Below are 25,317 nucleotides of genomic sequence, written 5' to 3' on the forward strand. Positions count from 1 at the left end.
ATCTTCATGATACCTAAAGAAAGTCTATAGCTGGACATGGTGGCGCGCACTTGTAATCCCAGCACTTGGGAGATTGGGACAGGAGGATCGCACAGATTCAAAGCCAGCCTCAGCTACTTGGTGAGGCTCTCTGCAACTTAGTGAGACCCTGTTTCTAAATAAAATATAAAATAGGTCTAGGAGTATAGCCCAGAGGTAGAAAAGCCCCTGAGTTCCACCTCCAGTATCTCTCTCTCTCTCTCTCTCTCTCTCTCTCTCTCTCTCTCTCTCTCTCTCACACACACACACACACACACACACACACACACACACACACATACACACACACACACACACACAGAAAGTCCATGGTGCAGGGGTGTCAACATGCAAAATAATTAGGGGCAGTTCTGACCCTTGATCTTAAGTTAAAGTGAGGCGTATATTACATTGCGTGGGGCGGGTAGGTAGGGGAGGACAGGGAGTGAAATAGATCAACATTGCTGAGTAGAGATATTTTGTTTGGAATCTGGTCATAGCATATCTAAGGACATCAACATACCAGCAGAAGCAATAGCAGTCTAAAGATCAGAGAGGCGGGGCAGGACAGGGAGAGAAGACTGGCTGCCAGGACACCTGGGGCTGGCCTGCCGCCCGCCTCTCTGCTCTTACTTCCTCCAGCCCAGACAAGAAGCCACACGTGGTTCAGCACATTGGTGCCTGTTCCCTGCAAAGCTATGTGGCTCTGCCTGGCGGCCCTGGTGGGCCTGTACTACCTTGTGCGCTGGTACCGGGAAAGGCAGGTGCTGAGCCACTTGCAGGACAAGTATGTCTTCATCACGGGCTGTGACTCTGGCTTTGGGCACCAGCTGGCCAGGCAGTTGGACATGCGAGGCCTGCGGGTCCTGGCTGCGTGTCTGACGGAGGAGGGGGCCGAGCGGCTGAGGAACAGGACGTCAGACAGGCTGGAGACGGTGATCCTGGATGTCACCCAGACAGAGAGCATTGCTGCAGCCGCCCAGTGGGTGAAGGAGCGTGTGGGGGACAGAGGTACCACCCAGAGTTTTGTCCATGTCTGCTGATTCCCTTTCTGAGGAGATCACCTCCTTTGTGCTCCCTGCAAAACTTCTCACGTGCTTTGGGATCTTGAAGTAATGCCAGCTCCCTCTCCTCCTGCATGCACACTTGAGCCTGCATCTCGGGCACCCAGCTCCTGTCCTTGGTACTCTCTAGCCCTGGGGAGAGGGCATCTCACTGAGAATTTGCCCTCCAGAATTGCTTTCTGTCCTCCTTTCTAAGAAAAAGATCTGGATGGCTGGATGCTGAGGGCCGGGTTAGAGATAAACCTCTTTCTGGAGGAGGGCTGGGGCCTGGAGCCTGGGCTGTGTGCTGGGCCAACTGGAGCCACACTGGAGCCGGCTTGTGTGTCAGTCGTTACCGACCATCCATCATCTTCCTCCCCGAGGGCTACCGTCATGTCCGTGCTCAGAGGAGGACATGGACTGACCTGGGGAAGTCAAGACTTCCTCTTTTTCTGTCTTTCACTACAGCTTTTTGTTTGTGTTATTACAGGAAAAGAAAGCAACATTAACTTCCCTCCCTCCCTCCCTCCCTCCCTCCCTGTCTTCCTTCCTTCATTCTCTCTCTTCTCTGTTTATGGTACTAGTGATTGAACACAGGGACATTCAACCACTGAGCTATACCCACAGCCCAATTTTATTTTTTATTTTGAAAAAGGGTCTCACTAAGTTGCTAAGGTCTTGCCAGGTAGCAGAGGCTGGCCTTGTGCCTCCAATGCTCCTGTTTCAGCTTTCAAAGCACTGTGATTTAAGCCGGGCGTGGTGGCGCACGCCTGCAATCCCAGCATTCGGGAGGCTGAGACTAGAGGATCGCGGTTCAAAGACAGCTTCAGCTACGCAACTTAGTGAAACCCTGTTTCAAAATAAAGAATAAAAAAATAGGGCAGGGGTGTAGCTGGGAAGTCGAATGCTCCTGGGTTCCATCACCAGACCCACGAAAGAAAGAAAGAAAAAGAGAAGGAAAGAAAGAAAGAAAATCAGGCTGGGGGTGTAGCTCAGAGGTAGGGTTCAATCCTAGTACCACAGAAAAAGGTACTGCGATTTAAGTCCTATGCAACCATGCCTGGCTGATATCTTTTCATTAATGATAAGTGCAAATTAAAATTATTGTTGAAAATATGGATTATTTATCATCATAACCAAACCTGTAATGTCACCTAGAAATAAGTGTTTTTAACATTTTTACCTATATTGGATTATTTTTCACTTAAGAAAGATGAATGGTCTTGCCACTTAATGAAAATTTCTTCAAATAATAAGAGTCATATAAAGCATTTTATCTTTTTGATGTTGAGGATCAAACCCAAGGTCTGCCATGCTAGTCCTGTGCTCTGCCACGAAGTCACATCCCCAAACCTAGAACGGTCTATGCTTTGACACAGACCTACTTACTGAAACATGCCTCATAGAGGGATACTAGAATCCTTCCCCACATTTTTTTTTTTTTTTTGGCACTGGGGATTGAATCCAGAGGCATTCTACCTCTGAACTACACACCCTGCCCTATTTTTTATTTTTATTTGGGGTTTCAGTAGGTTGATGAAAGTCTCACCACTTGCTGAGACTGTCCTCCAACCTGCGATTCTCCTGTCCCAGCCTCCCAAGTCTGGGATTACAAGCCTGTGCCACCATGCCCAGCTCCTCCCTACATTTTAACATCAGTAGTGCACTCTTAGTAAACTTCTATTTACATACATAGCTGGGCTCTTAGAAATTAAACCTCTGGGTGAAAGACTGCACATTCCCACAAGGGCAAGTTTCTCTGAGCAGCCCCTGCGCTACTTCTTTCAGATCCACAGGCACCACCACCCCTTGTCCTCAATCAGCCAACTTGCTACAAAATGGTCCCCAGTGTACAGACGCTGTTTTGTCCCAATGTGGCGTTTGCGTCTTCTGGAGTAGTTACCTAAGGTCTGTGACCGGGGGTCTGAGTGAGTGTGGCCTTCAAGGGGAGTGGGAACAGGGTGCCATTGAGGGCGCAGAGGGGAGGGCCAGCCTGGCCTCCTCCCCAAGGCCGTCCTGTGGGCTTTGCAAAAGCTTCCCCAGGGAAGTTGCTTAATGTCCACACAGGAACTTCTGCAGGCCAGTTCTCTGAGAGCAAACATGGCATGTTCCCTAGTTCTCTCCAACTCGGACACGAGGCCTTCTCTCTTGGCCAAATGCTACCCAGATAATGGCTTGCCTTGGTTATCTTTTTCCTCTTCCTCTGTTTCCTTTCTTCCCACTTCTCCTTCTCTTTGTCATTCTTTTCCCTCGAGAGAGAGAGGGGGGGGGACACTCAGAATAAATTGCCTAGAATATCTGAAAATGTAAGAGAAAGAATAAAATGCCAGGCGGAATGATATTCATCTGTGAAAGGCCAACATGACTTCCATGTTTCCAAACTAACAGATAAACAATGATTCACCAGTATCTGTTCTTTTGTGCATGTGTGTATTGTACAAGGAATAGAAACCAGGGGCATTTGACCTCTGAGCTACACCCCCAGTCCTATTTTTTATTCTTTATTTTGAAATAAGGTCTCACTAAGTAGCTGAGAATGGCCATGAATTTGCGATCCTCCTGTCTCAGCCTCCCAAGTGCTGGGACTACAACACCCATCTCCAATATCCATTCTTGCAATCATCAAAAAGGAAGTGACAGCCTGTTAGCTCCCAGGCAGTGAGCTGGGCAGGAAGAATCAAAGGAAGAGGAGGGCTTCCATTCTGTCTCTGCCAGCTTCCAGGGCCTGCACCCCAACCCTGCAAATGCCTGCTCCTATTTGTTCTGCCCTCATCCCCACCCAGCGCTGGCATCACTGTGTGTCTGGGGGCATGTCCCTGAGCACACCTGCGTCAGTGCTTCGCAGGCACAGCAGTGTGACTCTCTCCTCCTCCCACTGCTCCAGGACTCTGGGGCCTGGTGAATAACGCTGGCATCTCTGGGATCTGCCTTCCCAACGAGTGGCTGGACAAGCAGGACTTTGTGGATGTGCTCGAGGTGAACCTGTTGGGAGTGATCGAGGTGACTCTGAGCCTCCTGTCCTTAGTGAGGAAGGCGAGGGGCCGCGTGGTGAATGTCTCCAGTGTCTTGGGCCGCGTGTCACTCATAGGTGGTGGCTACGGCATCTCCAAGTTCGGCGTAGAGGCCTTCTCGGACTGCCTCAGGTAAGTGGCGGGAAGGGGTCCCTGGTTCTGCTGCTCCCGTTGTCCTGGGAGCCTTCAGCAGGGGCGTTATTTAATCAGAGCCCTAAGGCCTCCTCTAGGAGGTCCCTCCCTCTCTGGTTTTTCTGTCTAACGCTACCCTTCTGGATTTAGGTGCTCACTTAGTGGGAACCGCCTTTCCATGTGGGGAGGAGGCCAGGGCCCCAGCACTGAGTTCAGTTAACTCACCCTGCCATGGAGGCTCCACAGTAGGGAAGACTCTGAGCACAGTTGAAACTGGTGTTGCAGGGCCCTGTAGACCAGACACATGACCACCGTGACATTCAGCCCCTGGGAGCCCTGTGGTGGGCCCAGCATCTTAGTTCAACAGATGATGTTTAGGCCCTTGTCTCAGTGCATAGTAAGTTCGTCCCAGCCCAGCAACCCTGGATGCTCCCTGACTTAAATCTCCGGCATCTGAGAAGTGACAATGGATGCAGAGTCCTAGTTATCATTCCTGAGATCAGGTCCTCCATGGTGCCCATGGGAGCCAGCACTATCTGCAGGGTCCTGCAGAAGGGGTCTGAGCCCAGGGTTGAAGACCTGAGCTTGCAGGCTTGCAGGGAGGTCTAGGAAGAACTCCCTGGGTAGCAAATGTGATCAGCTCAGGGCAGGTAGGCATTAGCCCCAGGATCTTCAGGGAGACTTCCTGGGGAAAGGCCAGGCCAGGCCTGGCAGGAGGGAGGCTGGCAGGGGTGCGTGCAGGTGAGTGAGGTGGGCTGCAGAGAGCCTGAAACCAACCGGACAGTGTGTGCCTCATGCTGTGGGTTGGATCAGGGGAGCATTTGGGCCATTCTGTGTCTAGGGCTCCTGCTGACTGCAGGCGGGTCATGGCGCTGTGTGTGTGTGGGGGGGGCGCTACAGCCGAAGGCAGAGACCAATTGCTCTTGGAGGACAGTTGCAGCTGGGGGATGACGGGAGGGGGGCTTCCTGAGGCGGGAGAGGGGAGGGAGGGGCCTGGCAAGGTGGGCCTGAGAGGAGGTAGTGTGGGCAAAGCCTGGTGATCGATGGAGGTGAGGGAAAGGGCAGGAACAGCTCTTACTTGGGGCGTGAGGAGGAACAGGCGGCACTGGGAGCCTGCACGTGGCGTGTGGCTCATGGACCCCACGTACAGAGGCTCAGTGACCTTCAGGATCACTTCCACCCCTCACACCTTCTACATCCCGCGCTCTCCAACTCCCCCAGCTTGCTAGGAGTGTTACTGTGTCAGTTAGTGTTTGTGTTTGCCTCAAAGGGTCCTGAAGTTCTTGCCCTCTTTCTGTCTTACAGGAGGGAGCTTTCATATTTTGGAGTAAAGGTGGCTATTATTGAGCCTGGTTTCTTCAAGACTAACATATGCGATGAGAAGAGACTATGGGAGATGATAAAGAAGCAATGGAATCACATCAGCTTGGAGGTCAAAGAGGTCTATGGAGAGAAGTATCTGGCATCCTGTGAGTACCTTATGAACAGTGGGGAGAGCAGCAAAGGTCCAATGGGAATCCTTAGAACCTCCCATGCGTCAGGTCTGACCCAGCTCTGTGTCCCCACAGCGTGATGACGTGGCGCTCTTCCTGGGTGCCGTTCACCTGAGGAAGGGCCCTGGCTTATTAGAACACTGGGCAGTGTTTCATCTTAACCTTCGTTATCGTGAGGACAAAGGGGGGCCATGGGTGCAAGATGCCGGGTGCTCGTTTCAGGTCTAGCTGGGGAGAGAGGCAGCTGATTTACACGGTCCTGGATTTATCCCGATGTCAGGAGAGACCTTCAGTGTATGTGCTGAGGTGTTCCCAGGAACAGAGACAGAGCTGACTTGAGGTGGAACAGCTGTTCCTTAGGATGAGCTGTGTGGCCCTTGCTGGGAATTTGTACAGATTAGACTTGGGGCATGACTTCTGGGGGTATGGGCAGGAATACTTTGAGAAATATCCCCCTAAGAAGATCTGGCATCAGGAGTGGAGAAGGTGGATGTATACCTTTATCAATCTTGATCCTGTACAGTGCGGGAAAGCTATGGACGGTTGGGACACAATTTCTCAGAGGACCTGACTTTGGTGACGGACTGCATGGAACACGCGTTGACTGCCTGTCACCCTCACAAGCGGTACATAGCCGGCTGGGACGCCAAGTTCATCTACTTCCCCTTGAGCTACCTGCCCTCCTTCCTGAAAGACACCCTAATCTCCTGGAACTTCCCAAAGCCAGCAAAGGCCCTGTGAAGGCAACTTTGGGGAGCCTGGTTTGGGGGAAACGGAGTGCTATGAAAAGGCATTATATCAGGGGAAGGGAAGTCGGCTGGAGGGAACGGTGTCCTATGCCTCGGGCACCCATCACACCTTCTTCACCCAAAAGGTTCTGCCAAGATATTACTGAAGCCTGGTGAAATGAGGAGGAAGGGCTCAGGAATTGTCCCAGGAAAAGGGACCCAACAGCTTCTCAGAGTCTTGACCTGAGAAGCTGCACACCTGGGGAGGTTGACAGCACACTCAGCCCGCAGCTGCTCTGCCTCCTGCCTTCTCAGGGCACACACACCCTGGCTGGCCTGTGCACTCCACATCATGGACATGGTGTGGAGAGAGCAGGGCCACCCCCTCCCCTGAACTCACCTGTGTATGTGGTTAGGAGTCAGGAGGGTACCCTAGCCAAAACATCCACACAGCCCACAGGGACAAATCACAGCTGTTGGCTATGAGGTGGTGTCCTGATTAGGAATTCTGGCAGAAGACAACAATTATTTCCTTATCCTGAAATTCTGGGTCTCTTCCAAGTACTTTTAATTTAGAATACAAGTTGGAATGTTCTCTGCCCCACAATCTGCCCCGTGGCCTGCAGGAGCTGTGGGTGTGGACCACTGGGAGGAGGAGGCAGCTGCCTCTTGGGGAGCAGGAAAAAAAGGATGACTGGGGAGGGATGGGCGGAGGGAAGCTGTGCCATCCCTGGCTCTCTCGACTCTTCCTGCCATGGAGGTGAAGGGCAATTGCTGCCCCTCTCCCATGGCCAGCATGTTCCCTGCAGCCCTAGTGACCCACCCTCCCTGCAAAGCCCTTGCACTTCTGTCCCGCTCCTTCCTTGGCCTGCTGCCTCTGGCCTCTACCCTGTAGCCTCTCCACGCCATCCAGGAACTAGAGTGATAATATCCCCTCGCCCCCATCCTTCATTTCTGCCCATTGGAGCCCTCCTGTCTGCTGAGCGGCAATGCCCTGGAATTACCCTGGTGCCCTGAGACCTGGCTCTGTGTTTTGTCAATTTTGTGATGATCTCCCAGTATGGAATGAACAGAGAAAGCCTTTTCAGAAAGTGACAGAGATTCCTGGGCTAAGACATTGGAGTTGGGAGGTACCTCCCCAGGTACACTAGTTTTCTTTCTTCCCTTTAAAAATGGAGGAGTTTGAGGCTTTAGAGAACCTGGTATAACTGAGCAATGACCAGCATCCCCTGAAAAACGGACAAGTGATGTCTGATGTTGCAGGACTATTCATTTTAACTGATACAAGAACATTAAAATTGTACAAATTGTTGGGGTGCTATGTGATATTTCTAGGTCTTTTTAAAATTTTACTGGATGTTGGTTTCAGCATCAAAATGTTGAAGAAACAAGGCCTACTATTTTCAAAGAAGCAGTCATAGTGTCCCATGCCTGTAATGCCACAAGGTGGGTGACTAGTCAGAAAGATTCAGGTTTAGGCCAGCCTCAGTTACTCTGTGAGACCCTTTATCAACATTAAAAAGTGCTGCAGGTATAGCTCAGTGGTAGAACACTTCTGCATTGAATCCCCTGCGCGCGCACACACACACACACACACACACACACACACACACACACACATACCTGCATGCATGCACACACAAAGTCCAGAAGGAGCAGAGATACTGAATGTGCTCTGATAAGTTCCAGTCATGGACTCAAGGTCAATCTCTGAATATCTGTTGTCCTCTAACAAGCAGAGCATGAGCTGAATATTTACTCTGAAACCCCCTTTCTGCATACACACACACACACACACACACACACACAAGCAGCAGCCCTCCCACCATGAAGTACACTCTCACACACAGAACAGAGAAATGAACTAAGGACCATGATTCACTTGATAGCCAGGTGGGAGTGTGTTCAGGAAGCTGAGACTCACCCCCAGGAGGTCCCCCCAGAGGGGCAGGGGAGGGGAGCTTGGGGAGCTCTTGGGAGATACTATGACTGCTGCTGGAGCTTGGGGCTACACCCAGGCCAGACCTATGGCCAAAGCGTGGACAGAGACTCCAGGGAGCCAGCTTGGTGGGGACTGAGCCACAGCGGCCATGCAGTGAAGCGCAGCGCAGCAGTCCACGTGCTCTGGCAGCAACCCCTCCCTCCTTCCAGACTGCTTTCCTGGGTGGGGGCCAGGTCCACTTGGAGGGACCTGTGCAGAGACTGTGCCAGCTCAGCAGAGAGCCTGGGACGCCACAGGGAGCGACCTCACTGTGTCCCTCTGCTGACCTGCCTCTCCTGGGGGACCACAGAGCCATTGAATCCCCAGTTCAAGTGTCTAGTGCCAACATATTCGACCACATTGGACAAGGTATCCCTTCATTTCCGGGGCCACCAGCCCAGATTGAGTAGGGCTGCATTCCTGCAGGGCTGCACACAGGTCTACATAAGGAGGCCCCAGAGCCTGTTGTTTGCAGCTCTGCTTTGGTTTCCTGTGCCCCCCTTCTGCAGAAGCCCTGCCCTTCAGGGTAGTTCACCCTGAAGCTGGGGAGGCCGTAGGCATGGCGAGCTGGGTTCCCCCGGAGTCCCGCTTCCAGCAGGTGGCTCTGCTCAGAGGTGCAGTGCCTCCCAGGGGCACCAGCTTGAGCCTGCAGGAATAAAAGGCAGCCCTGGTGCCTGTCCAAGCCACTGCCTGAGGAGCAGTAGAGGGAGTTACTTTAGATGTTAGGCTCCACGGAGGGATGGCAGGGTCAGGTTGTCTCCCTGCAGCAGGCTGGCTGAGGATTTCCCTCTGTCCGTGGCTCCAGGTGAGGAGTGCCACCCAGGCTCCTCCTGGCTCTGGCTCTTCTGGAATTTCCAGGGATGCAGACTCTGGAGTGTTCTGGGAAGCTCTGGCCCCCAGGCCAGATGACTGTGAGGATGGGAAGAGAGGGCCAGGAGGTGTGACGATGGGGGGGGGGGTCACTGTGCATGGCTGGCCCTTGGGAATTCACAGTCGGTACCTTGTGGTCACTGAGGAAAGGTGCGCCTCTTGTTCCAGGCCAGGAAGCCCTGAATCTTCTCCTAGCAGGTGGTGCCAGGACTGGGCTTCGTGGGCTCCTTTGGCTGCTGGAAATTTTGGGGGGGAGCTTTTTTCTCCCCTACTGCTTTAGTAAGCCCATGGAGGGGGCACAGCCAGCCAGCCCTGGAGCAGGGCCCACCGTAAGGGCACAGCTCTCCAGAAATGCTTAGCCTGGCAGGGTGAATTGCTGAAGGATGAGGCTATTTTATCATGGTCTCAGAAAGCAGGGGGAAGAAGAGGAAGGACATAGATAGTCCTCCAGACCATCTTCCCAATGACCCAGATCCTTCAGCCATGCCCTGCCTCTCCACTTCACTGCACTGAGCACCTGCTTTCAACACATGAGCTTTGGGAAACATTTTAAATCCAAAGTATTGCAGTCATGGTGGATATGACTCAAGATAGCTACAGTCATTACAAGCAAAATTCATACAGCTTAGAGCATATTCAGGCTGTGAACATTTGGTTGTTTTACGTGCTTTGTGCAAATCAGTCTATTTCTCCTTTCTAGCAGCTCTGGAAATTTTACTTCTTGGGGTTCCTGGCCCACACTGCCTTTCTTTTCCCCTTTCTTTTCCTCTGATGTCAGACTCTCTGGAGTCTCAAATAGACTCCCTGAGCCGGGCTTAATAGTGCACACTTGTAATCTCAGCACTTGAGAGGCTGAGAGAGAAGTATTGCAGGTTTGCAGCCAGGCTCAGCTACTTAGTGAGTCTCTGTTTTAAAATAAAGAATAAAAAATAAGACTGGGGCTCAGAGATAGAATGCCCCTGAGTTCAATCCCTGAGTTCAAAAAGCAAACAAACAAACAAACAAACAAAGTAAAACAGACTCCATTTTGAGAAAACGGCTGTAGTAGGAGGGCACCTCTTCCTGCTGAACCTTTTGTCTTTTCCTGTAGTCCTCGCAAGCATGACAGTGACTTCATCTTCTGAGGAACGGTTCTGGGTGCTCAGCCTGATGAGGAATCTCAAAGGGTTCAAGAGGGGTTTTACTCTAAATGTGTCCTGACTCCAAGTGTAGGTTCCCACTGACGCCTGTGTTCAGAGGGGTTAGGGGAGCCTGGGGAATGTGCACAGATTAGATATGGGGCATGTCAATGTGGCACCGGGAATCCTTAGAAATATTCCTCCATTCCTCCAAATTCAGAACTGTCAGTGGAGCTGGAGAGATGTGCAAAGACATTAAGGATCCTTTTTCATCCTGAACACACCTCAACACAGAGGAAAACATGCAAGTTGAATGCTTGGTGACAGACTGCATGAAGCATTTGCTCCCACCCACACCTGGTACTCACTTCGGCTGGGACTCCAAGCTCCCCACCTCTCCACGAGCTACACACCCACTTCCTGATAGATGCCACAGTCTAATGGAGCCTCCCAGGCTGGCCAAGGCCCCATGAAGCCAAGACTAGGGTGCATGGCAGGGTCCAGTTGGTGTCCTGGGAGAGGGGATATGTCATAGAATGGAAGTGACCTCTTGTTCCCAGGCTCATGTCGGTTGGCCTCCTCCTCACCCTGCCCTGGGTTTTTCCTTGGAACATTAGTCAAACTCTGAAGATTTTTAGGAAGAACAGTCGACAACCTGCAGCCAAGGAATGGAGGCTTGATTGCACGTTCGGCATCCTGTTGCTTGGACAGCCATTGTTGCCACTTGGAGGGATTCAAAATCTGGGAGGATGAGCATCCTGGGCCGAGGCTCCGCACGGCTGCTCTGCTTTCTGCCCACTGCTCAGGTGCATCTTGGCATGGCCAGGTCACCCCTCCCATAGTCTCCGTCCAGAAGGAAGTGACCTGCAGGGGCTGAGGGCTTTTCTCCTCCGAAGATACCTGTGGCCATGGAGCAGGGTAGGAAGGCAACCACCAGCCTGCCCCCAGGCCTCGGGTGGCAAATCAGCAGGAAGACCTGTCATCTGAGCATGGGACTTGGTCACAGCCTTGTGCCCTTCACTTCCATGTCCTGGAAGTTTCGGTTCGAGCCCAGGGGAACACTGCAGCCAGTGTTCCTGGGGCCAGCAGTAAGCAGAAAGGCCTGGGAGGTGGCTGGGTCAGGCCCGGACTTGTGTGGGGCCAGTTCTGAGTCATCCCTCTGCGGAGCCAGAGACAACCCCTAGATTTCAACTGTGTCCTTAAGAACTGGGACACCGCTGGGCCTGCTCAGCCCTTGGGGGACATTGTCTGATATCTCCCAGCCACTACTTCTGTGTTTACTCTCCTGGGAAGCAGAGATGGGGGATGCTTGCCAGGTCTAATATAGGATGTGTAGTGCTTTGGGGAAGCCACAAAGTATATCAGGTTTACCTCCCATCACCCCCACCTCCGTCTGCTATGGTGTTGATTCTGCTCTTCAGAGAGGGTTTATGATCCCACCGCTCCCAAACTCAGTACAGAATGGCCATGCCCTGCTGGGCTTTTCTGAGGTGACACCTGCTTTATATGTTTCTGGGGCTGGCCAGAGTTGGTAAATGGGGGAGCACAAAGATGCAAACTTTCCCTCTAGGGAAACTTGTGGCTCTATTTCTGTGTTAGACCCTCTAAACAAGGAAGGTCTGAGCTCATGTCCAGGCTCCCCTTGAGGAATGGTGACCCTGGAGGTTGAGCCAAAGAACCACGCTAGGTCCGGCATCATTCTGTCTCCTCTTATGCAATCCTGGGTGTGGCCCCTCACTACTCACACCTATCTGGTTTTCTTACCTTTACCTTACCAGCTTCCCTCCTACCTTCCTGTGCATTCCCTGCACAAGAATCTATTTTTTCCCCTCCAAGTCCTCATCCTGAAAAATTTCCAAGTCTTGACTCTCCTATGGAGCATCTTCCTGCTCCTCCTGTACCTCAACCCTCACAGAGTCAACAACTCTGAGCCAGGTGCCTGTAATCCAGAACTTGGGAGGCTGAGACAGGAGGATCACAGGTTTGAAGACAGCCTGGCCAACTTGGGAAGAACCTGTTTGAAAATAACAAATAAAAGAGGGCTGGAGCCGGGTGTGGTGGCGCATGCATGTAATCCCATCATTTGGGAGGCTGAGACCAGAGGATCGTGGTTTGTGGACAGCCTCAGCTACTTAGTGAGGCCCTCTGTAACTTAGTGAGACTCTGTTTCAAAATAAAAAAATAAAAAGTAAGACAGGGGGTGTAGTTTGGAGGTCAAATGCCCCTGGGTTCCGTCCCCAAACCCGCCAAAAAAAAAAAAAAATAGGACTGGAGATGTAGCTTGGAGGTAAGATGCCAAGAAGGAGAGGGAGAGATGGAGGGAGGGAGGGAGGGAGGGAGGAAGACAGACAGACTTGGGGTATAGGATGCCCCAGGGTTCAGTCCCTAGTACTGTCTCTGTCTGTCTCTGTCTGTCTGTCTGTCTGTCTGTCTGTCTCTCTCTCTCTCTCTCTCTCTCTCTCTCTCTCACACACACACACACACACACACACACACACACACACACACACCTGCCCCGGCCCTTCCCTCAGCTGCCCAATGGACTGGCCATCCATCCTCATCATCCGACAGGCTCAGTGAAGCTGGGATCAGAGCAATCCCTTTCCTTCCTTTCTCTCTATGCCCAAGTCTTGCTTCCTGACTTCTCTTGCCATCTGTGTTAGTCAGGTTTTTGTTCCTGTCACAAATATCTGAGAAAAAAGCATTGAAGAGGAAAGACTTATTCTGGCTCATGTTTCCCTCCATGGTTGTCTGGCTCCACTGCTTTGGGCTTGAGGTGGAGTGGGACATCATGGCAGAGGAAACCTCAACTCATGGCGGCCAGAAAAGAGGGAGTGGGGGTCGGGGGAAAGGGGCCAGGGACAAGATTTAGTAACCTACCTCCTCCAGCCTCCACCACCTCCCCATGGGAGGGAGGGATCAACAGAGGAGCCCAGTGAGTTGCTCAGAGGCTCCTGACCCACTCGCTCCCCAAGCCGCCTCTGGACGTTGCTGTACTGGGAACCCAGCCTTCAACACATGAGTCTCCAGGAGACACTTCATATTCAAACCATGATGCCGCCTGTGGTTACGTTACCAGCCCCACACCTTCGAGTCGCTGACTCCGGACCTCCCTTTCCTCTGCTCATCCACTTAGCCGCTGTCACCTCACTTCACAGTCCCTTCCTCCCACGGTCACCCTCCCACCCCCTTTCAGGCTCCTTGGCTCTGGCCACCCAGAATGTGCCTAGTCCCGAGATGGAAGGAAGATGTGCCCAGGGCCCCTGCCCAGGGGAGCTGGGGTGCCCTCAGTCCTTGCATACCTCACTAGTCTGGGCACCAGGGGAGAGGGTGGGTGGAATTCCAGGCTGGTTTGAAGTGCAGTGGGGGATTCTTGCTGGTGACCTTTGCATCACTCTCAAAGAGCCAGGTCCTGAGTACCTCAGGTCTGCCTACTTTCTGGGACTTGGAGCCTCATATCCCCAGCCTCCCCTATAGGAGGGCCCACCGCCCTGGCCTCAGGATACAGGAGGCACACAGCCTGGGAAAACCCTGGGTTTCTCAACATCTCTCATGATGGAGAACTCCCTAAAACCACCAAAGAACAGCTGATCTGGACTCTTGGGGTTTGGAGGGGAGGGTCCGTTTTTTTTGTTGTTGTTCTTTTGCATTAATGAATTGGTCTTGAATTTTTTCCCTGAAAGTAAAAATTAAACATATGTATCTGCCTGCACCTGTGACAAATGATTTTGGTCCCTAGGCCAGAGGTGGGTGGGGTGGGTTCCCAGGGGTGCCCTGGGCTGAGCCTTCCTTTCTCACTTGTCCCCTCATGTCACATCACCACAGGAGGCCTTCCCATTTGTGGCCTCTCCCTCACCATGAGGGCAAGGGGAGAGAGGAGGCAGTCACCAGGCTGTCAGCAGTGACAGGCTTCAGGTTGGACTTGAATTTCTTGCATCTGGGCTAATTGGTGGTGATGTAAATACCTATAAAGATGACAGAGTGGCCGGGCTAGGGCCCTGCCACTAGTCACGAGTGGTGCAGGCTCTCCTCTGTGAGTTCCCACAGACTGCCGGCCGGGCCCTGAGGACCAGCCTCTCCGGCGTTCTCCTTCTGGGCCACCGGCTCTCACTGCCCAATGGCGGCAATCACGGACCTCTCTTTTATGTACCGCTGGTTCAGGAACTGCAATCTGGTCCGCGATCTATCAGAGAAGTACGTCTTCATCACTGGCTGCGACTCGGGCTTTGGGAACCTGCTGGCCAAACAGCTGGTCGATCGGGGCATGCGAGTGCTGGCCGCTTGCTTTACTGAGGAAGGAGCCCTGCAACTTCGGCAAGACACCTCCTACCGGCTGCAGACCACCCTGCTGGATGTCACCAAGACGGAGAATGTCAAGGCAGTGGCCCAGTGGGTGAGGGATCAAGTGGGCGAGCAAGGTGGGGCCAATTGCATTCTTTGGTTTCATGGTTTATAGTCATACTCTCCCTCTCCTCTCTCTCTCTCTCTCTCTCTCTCTCTCTCTCTCTCTCTCTCTCTAAATGGGGTGGCTAATGTTTAAATGGGGTAGGAGATAGAGTAAACAGTAGAGCTGGGGGGGGGGCCTCTGGCTCTGTTTGAAAATCACTGCATAGTTTAGCCTGTTCACACAAAGAAGCAATTTTCGGAGGCAGGTTTCTCTATTAGAAACTCAGAGGGACAGGGAAGAGTCTGCCAACAGGAGGTGAGTAGAGGAAAGATGTATTCTGTATTGTCCAAACCTTTAGATATGGAGGCGCCTCTTGGAGACTTCAGTGGTTCAGCTATCAGCTCCCACAGAACCAGAGAGATAGAAAAATCAAGAAGCAAGCACATTTCTCTTAAGGACCAGGCTAGCAGCAGGGGAGAGGGGACAGGAGGTTGGATTCCATGAATGGGGTATTTGCTGTCATTGACCATGTCAGGCAGGGGCAAGGTAGACTTTTTTCATATCTCCATGGGTGTTGGTGCTTATGTGGCTGCTCCCCTGGGGCTGGGCCAAGAGGACGTGAAGACCTGCCAGGGAGCTTCCAGCACACAGGGTGTGGGTGCAGCATAGGGAGGAACAGGGTAGCTTGTTGCAGAAGCAGCAGCCTGGTGGAAGTTCTCAGTCCCAAGGCAATGAATCTGGGACCACTGCCCAAGTAGGGACAACAGAGTCCTGGGGTCCAAGGCTTTATTCTTCTCCTTAGCAGTTATCCCTATCCAACATACAATATGAAACTTATTTTTCTTATTTGTTATCTATTTCCTCTGTTGGAATAAAACTTTCTGGATGCAGAGTCATCTGTCTTTTATTTAGTGTATATCCTTAGTATCAGAATAGTTCCTGCCACCTAGGAAGCTACTCAGTAAATGTTTATCAGATGAACTAATTAATGAATAATTCAGCAAGGGTGAGCCTCTCTCCCCACCAGGCTACCTCAGCCAGCTCCCTGCATTCAGCCTCAGCCTCGAGCTCCTGTGTGCATGACTCACCAGGCACGGTAGTCTCCTGTCCCTGATGGAACAAGCTCCTGCAAAGCCAGTGGCTTAAACAGCACACATTGATTATTGTGTAATTCTGGAGAAACGTCCAACATGGGCTTCACTTGCTATGCTTAAGGCCTCAGCAGAACTGTGTACCTTCTGGGGGCAAAGGGGAGAGTTTCCTTGCCTTTTATAGCTTCTAGAGGCTGCCAGCTCTCCATGGTGTGTGGCCCTCCTTCCCATCTTCAAGGCCAGCAAGGTTGGGCAGCATCCTCTTCACAGTTTTTCCCCATCTCTCCAGTTCTCTGGCTTCTGCCTTCTTTGACTTAGAAGGGCGCTTATGATCTTACTGGGCTCATTAGGGGAAGCCTGGATGAGCTCCCGTCATGAAGGTCAGGTAATTAGCTACGTTGATTCTCCCTTCTCTTGTAGCCCCACACATTCCCAGGATCCTGAAATTAAGAATTTAAATCCTGATCTTTGGGGGACCATTATTCTGCCTCTACCACTGGGCAACACTCTTAGTCTAAGAAGCACTGGGAACTGGGGGCGAGGAAGCGAGCAGATTCTTGTGTTGAGAGTCACTGAGTAGAAGGATGGCACAGCTCTAAAGCTGATAGCCCTGCTCTGAGTAGTCTCTTTGCAGAAAAAAATAAGGCCATCCTGGCTCCCCAACAGGTACCGCATCCTCTGCCAGAGCCATTTACCAGGACGGTCAGAAGCAGAGGTGGCTTGCATCCTTCTCCACAGGCAGACAGCATTGGGGCATTATGGTTTTGGGGTCTCAGGAACCTCGTTTTCTTCCTTGTAAGGCAAGGTTCCCCTCCTATCCTGGCTGAGAAGCTTCAAAGTCCTGCCAGCAGTTGGTTTCATGGAGTCTCTCTAATTGCAAGAAGGCAGGAAGACAAGGGGTGTAGCTTGGGTGGGGACCCCATACCTATGGGGAGAGGTGGGCCAGGGTGATATTTGCATCCAGACCTGCCCTCAGGAGAGAGCGATCCTGCCAAGTGGGTTCTGGGGAGATGCTGAGGAAGGGGAGCAGCCAGGGTGTGGGGCTTGTGGGAACTTGAATCAAAGAGCCAGAAGGGACAGAAGGGGCCCTGAGGACAACTGAGAGGCCTTTTCAGTGTGTTTTAGCATCACTCCCACACTAGTGGAATTTTATTTGGAAGTTCAATATGTAAAACAAATGAAAAGAACACTTCTTCGTCAGCCCCTCCCCTAGCAGGCTTTGGAGACGGGCTGGAAACAGCTGTTCTCATGCTGACTGGTGAGAACCTGAGGCCAGAGGGAAAAGTGACCTGCCCAAGGCCAGAACTTGAGGTTCTCCAACCCTGGCATGGTACAGAGATGCAGGACCACACGTACCACTACTTCATCCACCGATACCAACCCAACTTACAGAGAGCCCTTATTACATTTCCCATAGTATTTTATTTAAATGTTTTATATACTTATAAATGTTTTTGTTTTCTCTCTGGTCTGTAAGGTTCTTGAGAGATAAGACTGCCTGTCTTCTTCATTTTATGTGTCTTTCACTCTATAATCGGTAGATGAATGAATGAATGAATGAATACATTTATTTAGGTGCTGGCGAACATTATTTAATAAAGACATTTAATACATTTATTTAATAAATACATTTAATAAATACGCTTAATAAATACATTTATTTAGGTGCGGGAGGGTCCCTCCAGGTCCCGGGAGAGACTGGTCCTCCCAGAGGTGACTCTTCCTGATGGACGTCATCTTGAGGCCCAGACTGGGTGCACTCTAATTTCTCAGGCGTGAGCTCCACTACTTTGGGATGTTGGTTACATTTAGGTGGGAAGACAAGGGGAAACCTAACTGATGAAGGAATTCAAATATTAATTCATTGGTATATAAATTAAAGCTCCTATCTTAGAGCTAATTGCTTAGCTGCTCTTAGCCGCATGCAGCCTGGACTGTGGCTGGTTCAGAGGCCCCACAAATGCCCCTTTGGGGAACGCTAGTCAGCAAAAGGCTCCTTGCCCTGCAAGCTGCTGTGGCTCCCCACCCCACCCCAGCCACGCTGTCTTGTGTCTTATACATCCTCCACGGCGCTGACCTGGTGGGTGACAATCCCTGCTGCTTTCCTGGAGACACTGCCGAGTCTCATGCGTACCTCTCTCCCTCCATCTCATCCCCAGGCCTCTGGGCCCTAGTGAATAATGCCGGCGTGGGCCTGCCCAGTGGTCCCAACGAGTGGCTGACCAAGGAGGACTTTGTGAAGGTGATCAATGTGAACCTGGTAGGACTGATCGACGTGACCCTCCACATGCTGCCCATGGTCAAGAAAGCCCGGGGCAGGGTGGTCAACATGTCCAGCTCTGGTGGCCTCGTGGCTATCATCGGTGGTGGTTACTGCGTCTCCAAGTTTGGCGTCGAGGCCTTCTCTGACAGCATCAGGTGACTGGGGCCGTGATACCAAGCCACTTGGGCTGAGAGCTCAGGGGCTCCACCTCAGGAAAAGAGGGGTGGGGGTTCTGCAGCAAGGAAGCTTAACAGCAGCGGGAGGAAGGCTAGACTCAGTGCACCTTCTCTACCGACCAAGAGAAGAGGGTGAAGAGAAAAGGGGGTGGAGATAGCAGAAATCAGGTGGGTCTTCCCTTGAGCAGTCCCTGGATGAGAGAGATGCTGTTTGGGCCTGTGGGAATAGCAGAAAATTCCCCAAACAAACATAGAGGCCGGGGACAGGGGTGTCCCTGGGAGACACTCTGAGGGGCACGCAGGCCTCGTATAGACTCCTTCACTCCTCAGGCGCGTTGGTGCTGGACTTGGGCTCAGAGTGGCCAGACCTGGTGGGAGGCCAGGCCCCGGCTCTCCATTGACTTCCTCCCTGCTGCATCCGCCTCATGCAAACAGCCTAAGCCTGCTGCATGGGAAAGTGCCGAGGCCGAGGAGGGACTTAGTGCATGAAGGTGGCAACGCCAGGACAACTGCTGGGGCGGGAGGGTCCCTGGAGGGACCGGTCCTCCCAGAGGCGACTCTTCCTGATGGCCGTCATCTTGAGGCCCAGACTGAGTGCACTCTAATTTCTCAGGCGTGAGCTCCACTACTTTGGGGTGAAAGTTAGCATCATCGAGCCGGGGAACTACCGGACATCCATCCTGGGCAAGGAGGGCATGGAGACGCGCTTGCAAAAGCTGTGGGACCAGCTTCCTCCGGAGACCCGGGAGAGCTACGGAGAGGAGTACTTCCGCATCTGTGAGTGCCCACAGGCTGGGAGGGGGCATTCAGAGAGGGACAGAGAGATCTTGGGGTCACCGACTGGCTTTCAGTTTACAGGTGATGGGACAGAAGCTCAGAGGAAGTGGAGGCCTAAAGCCATGCAGCTGGGGGCAGGGCTGGGGCCCGAGGACAGAGACCAGTGGCAGGACCCTGGGTGCAGGGCAGGAGGGGGTGAGGGGAGATACCGCCCACTCCTGGCACATCACGGTGCAGGTGGAATCAGGTGGAAAGGCCGCGAGATGAGTATAAAGCAGAGATGGAGCACATAGCTGCTGGGGCCAGGCTGCCCTCGAGCCTGTCCGCCAGCCTCCCTCCGCCCCCATTTCCTCATCTGAAAAATGAGCGTACGATGGTGCCCACCTCGTGGAGCTGCTGTGAGAGTTAATATGTGTGAAGTATCTTGCACCAAGTGCTTGTCAAATAGAAGTAAACAGGCACATGGATATTTCAAAGGTCAGGTCTCTAGGTGGCCTGCTTCTCTCCTAAAGCTAAGGGTCTACTGTGCGCTGTCAGTACTTTGGAGTGGGAATCTAAGTGAGGACATCTTAGCTGTTTACTATGGTGCCCAAATTTTGTGCAGCTTTTCCAGTTTGGGGATGAACAGAGTCCCAGCCTTTGGGGGACATGAGGGGCACAGCCTGAAGGTGCAGTGGAGGAAGAATTGGCCAAATGGCCTGTCGGTGCATCTCCTGGTAGAAAGAGAAGGTCACTGAGAATCGGAGGCCTCCACATTCAGTCGGAGCACCCCATCCCGAAGCCTCAGCCAGCTGGTTGCAGGAGAGTAGGATTCACTAGACTTCCCAAGTCTCTCCATTTCATGGCTCCCGGGGCCTGGAGGGGAAGCAGCCCCTTGGTAGCCGTCCTCATGTGGGGCAGCCTCTGTCAACAGAAACTGACGTTGGCACAATTAGCTGACAACGCCTTGGTAGCACCTCCCTTCTCTAGTTCCCTCTCTGATGAATTCGTCAGCCAAGAAGGTGGTGCTGGCACTGTACTGGCCGAGGAGGTGTCCCCAGAGGGAAGCAGCCATGCAGCCAGCCCCACGCCTGCTCCCCTCGCCTCAGGGGCCCAGTTCCACATTTCTCTAACCCAGATTTTTCTTTTTCTCTTTGCTTGGCTTCTGTGAACATTCTTGAGAGGCAATTTTCTAGTGTGATTAAGATCTTAGGCTCAGAACTAGGCTGCCTGAGTTCAGATTTCAGATTGCTTGCTTGGCCTTACACAAGTTATTTAACCCCTCAGTTTTCTCATTTTCAATGAATTCTGAGAAATAAATTAATAAATATAGGTATAGATAATTTATAGAGCAGCATGTGATGCCTGGTAAAAACAATTCGATTTAAACATTTGTGGTTGTTATTATTCTCCTTCAGACTAAACCTCTTTTTCTCCATTACATTGGTGCCTCTGCGCTACAAGTTCTTATATTATAAATAGAGATCTTTAATAATTATCCGAAGTCCAAGGTGATAAATGTTTGAAATATACCCAGATACTCTAGATGAACGTCTTTGATAGCTTTCTATTATTATAACAAATACCTGAGGCATTCAAGTTATAATGATAAAAGGTTTATTTTGGCTCGCAGTTTTAGAGGTTTCAGTTCATGATCAGTCGGCCCCATGGCTGCTTTGAGCCTTGGTGGCACCTCGCGGCAGAAGCACATGGCAGAGAGAAATGGCTCGCCTTGTGGCTGGAAGACAGAAGAGAGGGCAAGAAAGGGACTGGGGTCCTACCCGCTCCTTTGAGGTCACCCTCCAATGACCTAAAGATGTCCCACTGGACTCCACCTCTTCAAGTTCTACCCCCTGCCAGTAATGCCAAGCTGGGGACCTCGCCTTTGACACATGGGCTTTTGGGGACATTCCAGATCTAGACAATGACAATGGGCTAAATGTAATCATTCAGTCAAATCCATGGCAGGGGTGGGGAGGTGTTATTTTAATAACATTCTGTCCTGGATACTATATATCAACAGAGTTAAAAATCAAGATACCAAGACCAAGAAAGCTATTTCTTCACCTCATACAGCTTTCATTGCTGGAAAGTTGGAGTGGACAAAGTGTGTCTTGACCCTTGTTACCTGTAGCCTCAGACCCAGTGGGGAGTAAAAATGTTAATAACACACACACACACACACACACACACACACACACACACACACACAATGACAAATGGGACTGAAGAAACAACACTACTAAAGAAGAACGGGGCCGGGACTTGGGGCCCCAGTTCTGACTGTGGCAGAGGGAGCCTTCTCTGAGTTCACTTTGAGGCAGAACAAGAGTTAGGCATTGCTGGTGAGCAGAAAGGCGCAGATTTTTGCAGGAGGATTCCAAGGCAGGACACTCCTTTGGGGGAACTTAAAAAAAACAGCAGGTGGGGCACAGCAAGAAGTAGCTGAGAGGGCACAGGGTAACTTAGAACATGGATGCACACCGAGGATGAAGGACATGATCTGATTTGTAACTGGAGAAACCATTCTGGCTGCCCCAGTCCTCCAGGCTAGACATGATGGTGGCTTGGACCAGAGAGGAGGTAGAAGAGTTGGAAAGAAGTTGCTGGGTGCCAGGTGTGTGTTTATTTCACTGTTAGTGAGAAAAAGAGGTCAACTGGGAGGCTGTTGCAGAACCCTATAAAGGAAGAATGAAGACATGAAATTACAGGTCATGGTGACTTGGGAAGTGGTAGTGGTAGGGGGAGGGCACAGTAGAATAGAAAAAAGAAATACTTAGGAGTAGTCATGAAACAACACGTGACAGAAGCTCTAGCCAATGCTGTAGCCAACCAAACAAGCCCCTATTTTGTGAACCCCTGAACTAGGCCCCAAATTTCTGAGTCTTTTTTCTTTTCTTTCTAGTACTAGGAATTGAACCCAAGGCCTGGTGTATGCTAGGCAAATGCTTTTCCACTGAGATAGCTATACCCATAGCTCTTTTTATTTTGAGATAAAGTCTTGCTAAGTTGCCCAGGCTGCCCTCAAACTTGTGATGTTCCTGCGTCAGCCTCCTGAGTAGTTGGGATTACAAGTGTGTGCCCTGCACCCTGCTCTTGGAGTCCGTTTTAACTATATCCAGAGTAGAACCATATTGGAAATGGCTTGTTAATAGCAACTGTCATGAACACATTCCCAAGAAAGTGGTGCCCAGAATCATGGGGACAGGTGCAGTAAAAGAGAACAGCGGTCTTGTACTAGCAGACCAGAAGCTGAGCTGCAGCTGGCCATAGTCACCACTGCCTCAGGCTGGAGGCCTCCTAGTTATCTCTTTGTGACAGACATGGGCCTTGTCTCTTTTTCACCTCCACTCTGCTGGGGAGGTCACAGAAATTCCTCTTTTGCCCCTACATTCTTTTTGGGAAGGGTAGGCATAAAGCCTAGAGATAGAAATTCAACTGCTGGGTCCACTCAAAGTGCCAAAGCCTGCACCCTGACACTTTGTAAACTCTCTCCCTTAATTCTCTCAAGAAAAAAGCATTTGCCTAGATGCCCAAATTCAAAGCCCATGTTCTTCCTCACGGCTGGGAGAGTGATGGGGGCCAATGAGAACTTCTGTCTCCCTTTCCACTCCCCACCTAGCCGGTGCCCACACAAAATAGGAGCTAATAAGCCGGCTGCGGTGGCACACACTTATAATCCCAGAATTTGGGAGACTGAGACGGGAGGATTGTGCAAGTTCGAAGCCAGCCTCAGCTACTTAGTGAGGCTCTCAGCAACTTAGTGAGACCCTGTTTCAAAATAAAATATAAGTTTGGGAGGCAGACACAAGAGGATCGCACAGGTTCGAAGCCAGCCTTGCTGGCTTAAGAGACCCTGTTTCCAAATAAAAATATAAAATAGGTCTGGGAGTGTAGCCCAGAGGTAGAAGGATTTCCAGGAACCCCAAATAAATAAATAAATAAATAAATAAATAAATAAATAAATAAGATAAAATAAAATATAAAACAGGTCTGGGCGTGTAGCCCCGGAGATAGAAAGTCCTGGGTTCTATCTCCAGTACCACAAAAATAAATAAATAAATAAATTTTAAAAAAGAGCTAGTAAATATTTGAGAGGACAGTGAAATAATGTGCCCATACTATCTTCTGTGCCTGGGTCCTCTTCCCCGCTGCCTTGCAGGGCCCAGTGTCCCCCGGTTCCCCTCACCTGGACTGGCCTCCGCCTCCTCAGCCGCACAGGCCTGAGGGCGCGCACTGGTGGACTCTGAGCCAGGCCCGAGTGCCAAGGTGTCCAGGACAATATCTTTCTGTAGACAGTCTGCCTTTAGGTGAATGTGGCTCTTTTGAGAATCCAAAATGCAGCTTTGCATTTCCTGGAGTTTCCACCGGGAAGCAGCAAGGGAGTTCTCAGGGTCGGGTGACGGTATTTGGGTGGCACTGCCCGCCCTCACCAGCCTGACTCCCGGGGGTGAGTCTGCTCACCTGGACCACCCTCAGCTCCGAAGACTGTCGCTCACTCTGTTTGCCAACTGTAATCCCTCATTGGGGTCTCTGACTCTCAGGTCCCAGTTTCTCTGGAGTTCTTGGGGCTCTCATGGAAGACCAGACTCCCCATAACTGCTCCTGTCCAGAGTCCTGAAAAGAGACCCGGCGAGGAGTCACATGGCCTGTCTCCTATGCTGCCAGCCTTGTCAGTCTTGCACACCCAGGGGCCTTGCTCCCGTTTCCAGGCCTGTGCACACACTGCAGGAAGGTCCCCACTACCTGTCAGAGCCCTCTGTGTCCACAGTGGCTGTGACCAGGGCAGGGCCAGGGATACTATCTTTGTTTTGTGGGAGGGGTACTGAGGATTGAACCCAGGGCGCTCTACTTCTGAGCTATACCTCCGGCCCATTTTTATTTTTTGTTTTGAAACAAGGTCTTGCTAAATCACCAGGTGCCAGCCTTGAACCTGCAATCCTCCTGTCTCAGCCTCTAGAGTACAGGGATTACAGGCTCATACCACTGCGCCAGGCTCGAATTACTACTTTCTTTAATAATATCTTTTCTTGCAGCTTTTGCAAAAAATTTGAGAATTCTAGGAAGCATATAGGAGAAAAAAAAATACGAAGCCTCAGGAGCTACAAATCCCACCAGTCAGATGTTATTTTTATTTCCAGTTTTTCTATGCATATAAACATGTTTTGTATTGTGTTATCCCCCACTGCTGACTCTGCTATCAATAAACTCCCAGGCAGGAATCCCTATTCCTGTTTTATAGATAATGAAAGTGGAAGCCCAAGGTCATGCAACTTGTAAGTGGCAGAGTCATAAAAAGAGCCGCACACGCTCCTCCCTGCTCAGTGCAACTGTAGGAATCCACGCACAACTGCAAAACTGGAGCAGAGAAATGCAACGGCTTGTAAAGATCTTATAAGTGGGTGTTTGGCCAGAGATCCCCCGAATGGTGTGGCAGACCTGCCTGAAATGTTAGGTTAGGGGTCTGGTGAAAAGGAAGTATGGGTGGTATTCAGAAAAAAAAAACATCTTTCAGGAAGAATAACAGAGTCTTTTCTTCCCCCTTCCCTCCCTCCAACCCTCAAACAGATACTAACAAGTTGGCAAATATGATGCAGCTGGCAGAGCCCAGAATCAGGGATGTCACCAACAGCATGGAACACGCCATCGTCTCCAGGAGCCCACGGATCCGCTACAACCCTGGCCTGGACGCCAAGCTCCTCTACCTCCCCCTGGCTAAGATGCCCACCTTCGTGACAGATTTCATCCTGAGCCGGTACCTTCCACGGCCAGCAGACAGCGTCTGAGCTGGGGAGGCTCAGGACGGAGCAGACGAGGCGGTGGGAGGTAGGGCTGCGCCTACAGGCAGTGCTGCCAGCCATCCTGGGGGCGCTGGCTGCTAAGGACGCTGCACTAGATTGACTTCGCTGCTGATGAATTTACTTGTGACTTCTAACAGAAGAGGAATGCCTCCTCCCTCCCACGGGGCCCCAGACACCAGGGTGACCTTCCTTCTCAGGGTGAGAGACCTGCAGCGTGGCCCCAAGGACATGTGTCACCCAGGCAGGATACAAGTTTTTCTGGACCTGGAAGAGTCAAGGAGGGAAAACCTGGCTCCTGCTGAACCGTGAGCTTTCCTGGCCTCTGGGAAACACTGTGCGACAATCTAGCCCACGGAAGACTTTCAGCCCTTTCCTGTGGGCCTCTAGATACGTGCTAGCCTTGTACACAGAGTGTGTAGTAGGCGCCCAGGCAACGCAGAAGTGTATCT

General features: G+C 51.5%; 2 protein-coding genes across 2 annotated transcripts; both read left to right on the forward strand.

The window, feature by feature from the left end:
- Nucleotides 1-716: 716 nt before the first annotated feature.
- LOC308269483 (retinol dehydrogenase 7-like) lies at nt 717-6,438 on the forward strand (the record flags this gene model as incomplete). Its single annotated transcript, XM_080704848.1, has 4 exons — nt 717-1,029; nt 3,946-4,204; nt 5,510-5,745; nt 6,221-6,438. 4 exons carry the CDS (start codon nt 717-719, stop codon nt 6,436-6,438), a joined length of 1,026 nt encoding a protein of 341 aa, XP_080560974.1.
- Nucleotides 6,439-14,508: 8,070 nt separating this feature from the next.
- Nucleotides 14,509-24,853, forward strand: LOC308270547 (short-chain dehydrogenase/reductase family 9C member 7; the record flags this gene model as incomplete). Its single annotated transcript, XM_080706465.1, has 4 exons — nt 14,509-14,812; nt 18,032-18,290; nt 18,925-19,088; nt 24,636-24,853. Exons 1-4 carry the CDS (start codon nt 14,512-14,514, stop codon nt 24,851-24,853), a joined length of 942 nt encoding a protein of 313 aa, XP_080562591.1. The 5' UTR covers nt 14,509-14,511.
- Nucleotides 24,854-25,317: the final 464 nt, after the last annotated feature.

Source organism: Muscardinus avellanarius (genome assembly GCF_963383645.1).
Source record: "Muscardinus avellanarius genome assembly, chromosome: 11".
NCBI lineage: Eukaryota > Metazoa > Chordata > Mammalia > Rodentia > Gliridae > Muscardinus > Muscardinus avellanarius.